Source organism: Borostomias antarcticus, assembly GCF_949987555.1.
Source record: "Borostomias antarcticus genome assembly, chromosome: 3".
Lineage (NCBI taxonomy): Eukaryota > Metazoa > Chordata > Actinopteri > Stomiiformes > Stomiidae > Borostomias > Borostomias antarcticus.
In genome coordinates, this window is record NC_140236.1 from 34,378,307 (window position 1) to 34,383,306 (window position 5,000).

General features: G+C 46.1%; 1 protein-coding gene across 1 annotated transcript in view; it reads right to left on the reverse strand.

Moving 5' to 3' along the window:
• Window positions 1-1,564: 1,564 nt before the first annotated feature.
• Window positions 1,565-5,000, reverse strand: part of nrl (neural retina leucine zipper) — a gene marked incomplete at both ends in the record, with an annotated part of 5,775 nt that continues 2,339 nt past the window's right edge. The window contains 2 exons of the mRNA XM_084436264.1: window positions 1,565-1,717; window positions 3,746-3,961. Of these exons, the coding sequence (XP_084292390.1) occupies window positions 1,565-1,717; window positions 3,746-3,961 (369 nt within the window). The remainder of the gene's footprint in view (window positions 1,718-3,745; window positions 3,962-5,000) is intronic.

Consider the following 5,000-nt stretch of genomic DNA (forward strand, 5'->3'; position numbering starts at 1 on the left):
ACACTAAGCCTGTTGATGTTGTAAACCAGTCAAATAAAAATAAGATTTCGTACATAAATACACAATGAATAAATACTGCGAATAAATAAGTGAATAAATAAAAACATAAATCAATTAATTAACCTACACCCAGCCGAAATGAATAGCTCTAATGTTGCTACCTTGGTAACATTTTCATCAGAATTGCGAGAGGTCTCTATATGAATGTCCGTTATGTGTCTGCGTTTCACCCCGGTCCTCCACGTCCACAGGGACCAGCTCTGTGTCACACTCTTACAGGCCCACAGAGGCGTCCTCAGCTAGGCCTGATGACAAAATACACTTACACAAATCATTTAACACTCCTTTGCGTCTTGTGTCGGTTGTCTTTTTACATTATTTGAACACAACCACTTCAGCAACCAAACAACTCAGCTCCACATCGTAGAGAGTAAACTGTTTGACTGTGGAATTTATACATCTTTGCTGCTGAGCTGTTTTAGAGAACTCTTGTCATCGTCGAACATAACATCAGTCACAGATTGCACACGGCAAGTATTCTTAGTCGTTGTTAATATGACACATGAATGTCATTTTTTAACAAGAAAAGTATGGATTCTTCTGCATCTTTCAAAATGCATCTCTACTCTAAACATATTAAATTATGATCTCAGTTATTCATCCACAGGAAGACCCTCCAGAAGAGAATCCTCGTACATTCTTTTACCAGTGATTATCTTACACATGTGATAGTGATAAAACATGTCTTGGTGATAGTGAATAAACATGTCTTGTTGAGCAAACACATTTTGGTAGGCAACTGTGAAATATTAGCTGGTGAGCTATACCTGCATTCCCAAGCTTATAGCACTGCATATCCAGCATCACTACAACACTAACCAGACACAGCTTCCCAGTGGGAGGAGCTTGTAAGCTCAGCCAATGATACACCTGCATGTCAGGGCCCGGATTCAGCCAGGCCCTAAGAGAGCATGTTCTCCACACTAGTTCGTCTTATTTGCTCAAAATATGCATAGATGTGCTTGATAAAGATGTGCATAGATATGCTTGGTAGTGTTAGGGACGAATTATATGATAGAGTTCATCCAAGACAAGCACTTGGTTTCCATTGGTTCAGGGTGAAGTTGACCTCTGACCTTGGCCAGAGAAGCCGGTTGATCCAATGCTCTTATTGCCACATGGTTGCCCTGATATCACCAGCGCAAGACCGTCTCAGTCTCCGTCTACTACCGACTTCACAGTCATATCCAACTGAAATCTTCACAGCTGGTCTCGTTCATAGGGCCAGATTCTAACCCTAAACGAACAGTAAATGTCTACCTTTGTTCAGGGGACCGATCCCCGTCACCTGGCCTGTCAACCTCCACATTCACACGCACGCACGCACACAACACACGCACACACAACACACGCACACACAACACACATGCACGCACGCCCCAACTTTCTTCCTGTACTCTCCCAGGTGTGATTATTCAGTAACTGTCGTGCTCAAAGCTGTCCTCCTCTTCATCGCTGTCGTTCTCCGTGCTGCCCTCCAGGCGGGCCGAGGACCAGGCGGGTCTCAGAGGAAGTAGTCCGGGGGTGGGGAGGGGGGGTTGTTGTTGAGGCGGGAGGGGGGGGGAGCCTCGTTCGTACTGACCAGCTTCTCGTAGCGAGCCTTGTAGGCGTCTCTCTCCCTCAATACTCGAGAGAGCTCACACTGCAGCTGCTCCAACTTCAGGAACACACCGAGCATGGAATAAAGAGGACAGAGATCCGTGTTAGTCAGAGTTAGTGTGGCTTCCTGGGTTACTACGAGTTAGTTAGTGTGGCTTCCTGTGTTATTTAGAGTTAGTTAGTGTGGTTTCCTGTGTTATTTAGAGTTAGTTAGTGTGGTTTCCTGTGTTATTTAGAGTTAGTTAGTGTGGTTTCCTGTGTTATTTAGAGTTAGTTAGTGTGGTTTCCTGTGTTATCAAGAGTTAGTTAGTGTGGTTTCCTGTGTTATTTAGAGTTAGTTAGTGTGGTTTCCTGTGTTATTTAGAGTTAGTGTGGTTTCCTGAGATATTTTGAGTTAGATAGTGTGGTTTCCTATGTGCTATTTAGAGTTAGTGTGGTTTCCTGTGTGTTATTTAAAGTTAGTTTCTGTGGATTCCTATGTGTTAGAGAGAATGTAGGCTACCATTCTGGTACAATGCAATGACAGTTCATAATTGCCATTCATGTGGAGCACATACATAAGAATATGTGTGTTTAGAGATACTTCTCTGTCAGGTCCTGATGTGTGTGTGTGTGTGTGTGTGTGTGTGTGTGTGTGTGTGTGTGTGTGTGTGTGTGTGCGTGTGTGTGTGTACCTGCTGTGTGAGGACATGTTTCTCAGACTCCAGTGTGTGTGTGTGTGTGTGTGAGTGTGTGCGTGTGTGTGTACCTGCTGTGTGAGTGAAAAAGAGTAAATGTGCGCACATCCGATCCTGTTTCAGGCCAGGTGCTGGATCAATATGTAGAATGTCTTGAAGGTTGAAAAGATCCTCACACTGGATTAATGCACACACACACACACACATACGCTGGAGTCTGAGAAACATGTCCTCACAAAGCAGGTAGAAAACTGGATTAATGCTCCCAGTACTCTTTTATTGGCTACAAACACAACATTTCAACCCCTCAGGTCTTCATCAGGCAACTTTACCTGGTAAAGTTGAGACTTACAGTAGTTACAGGATGAACTTTACCTGGTAAAGTTGCCTGATGAAGACCTGAGCGGTTGAAACGTTGTGTTTGTAGCCAATAAAAGAGTACTGGGAGCATTAATCCAGTTTTCTACCTGCTTTGTGAGGACATGTTTCTCAGACTCCAGCGTATGTGTGTGTGTGTGTGTGTACCTGCTGTGTGAGGACATGTTTCTCAGACTCCAGCGTGTGTGTGTGTGTGTGTGTGTGTGTGTACCTGCTGTGTGAGGACATGTTTCTCAGACTCCAGCGCGTGTGTGTGTGTGTGTGTGCGTGAGCGTGTACCTGCTGTGTGAGGACATGTTTCTCAGACTCCAGCGTGTGTGTGTGTGTGTGTGTGTGTGTGTGCGTGCGCGTGTACCTGCTGTGTGAGGACATGTTTCTCAGACTCCAGTGTGTGTATGTGTGTGTGTGTGCGTGCGCGTGTACCTGCTGTGTAAGGACATGTTTCTCAGACTCCAGTGTGTGTGTGTGTGTGTGTGTGCGTGTGTGTGTACCTGCTGTGTGAGGACATGTTTCTCAGACTCCAGTGTGTGTGTGTGTGTGTGCGTGCGCGTGTACCTGCTGTGTGAGGACATGTTTCTCAGACTCCAGTGTGTGTGTGTGTGTGTGTGTGTGTACCTGCTGTGTGAGGACATGTTTCTCAGACTCCAGTGTGTGTGTGTGTGTGTGTGTGCGTGCGCGTGTACCTGCTGTGTGAGGACATGTTTCTCAGACTCCAGTGTGTGTGTGTGTGCGTGCGCGTGTACCTGCTGTGTGAAGACATGTTTCTCAGACTCCAGCGCATGTGTGTGTGTGTGTGTGTGTGTGTGTGTGCGTGCGCGCGTACCTGCTGTGTGAGGACATGTTTCTCAGACTCCAGCGCGTGTGTGTGTGTGTGTGCGTGCGCGTGTACCTGCTGTGTGAGGACATGTTTCTCAGACTCCAGCGCGTGTGTGTGTGTGTGTGTGTGTGTGTGTGTACCTGCTGTGTGAGGACATGTTTCTCAGACTCCAGCGCGTGTGTGTGTGTGTGTGTGTGTGTGCGTGCGCGTGTACCTGCTGTGTGAGGACATGTTTCTCAGACTCCAGCGCGTGGCGGTGCTGGAGGCGTTTGTAGCGGCAGGACTGGGCGTAGCCGCGGTTCTTTAGCGTGCGACGCTTCTGCTTCAGACGCACCACCTCGTCCTTACTGACCCCGCGAAGGTGTCGGTTCAGCTCCCGCACCGACAGGCTCACCAGCTGCTCGTCCGAGAAACGCTCGTCCACACCACACTACACACACACGGAGAGAGAGGGGGAGAGAGAGAGAGAAGTCAATCCAACATTTCAGTTTGATTTTATTAGAGAATTATTTTTTGTTATTACAGAAAGTATGATGGATCGTTGAAGGGTGAATGGTGAATGGATTGCAGTTAAAAGCGCTTTACAATGGCCTCTCATTCACCCATTCACACACACATTCACACACCAATGGCGGCAGCTGCCATGCAAGGTGCAAGCCTGCTCATTAGGAGCAATTTGCCGTTCAGTGTCTTTCCCAAGGACACTTTGACACACTAGTTTAATATAGTGTCATGGCTAGTGTGACTGGTGAATGTGAAATAAAGAGAATGGCCATGCTAATCTCAGTAATACCTCAGCCACACACTTACAGTAAGAACAAGTGACTGTCTCCACCCCAAGGTCAAACTGTACTGTTATCCATACGTGTGTTAATGTTTGTCTGTGAACATTGGGACGTGTGCGTATACTGTGTGATTGTGCTTGAGACAGTGTCACATTTTGGCAGCACATGTCCATAATCTATCATATAATCTGATTGAGTGTGAGTGACAGTGATCAGGATTACACGTAGCAATAATAGCAGATATTATCGTAATCTCACGACGTGTTCCACATACAGTACTGGGCTGTACAAGGCGACTGTCCCAGACAACTGTACATGGAACTTCTGTAACTCCACAACAGCACCTTTATCTGTAACTACTGTAAGTCTACAACAACAACTTTACCTGTAACTACTATAATTCCACAACAACACCTTTGCCTGTAAATGGAACCTCTGTAACTCCACTAGAACATCTTTACCTGTACATGGAACCTCTGTAACTCCACTAGAACATCTTTACCTGTACATGGAACCTCTGTAACTCCACTAGAACATCTTTACCTGTACATGGAACCTCTGTAACTCCACTATAACATCTTTACCTGTACATGGAACCTCTGTAACTCCACTGGAACATCTTTACCTGTACATGGAACCTCTGTAACTCCACAAGAACATCTTTACCTACAAGGTACCTCTGTA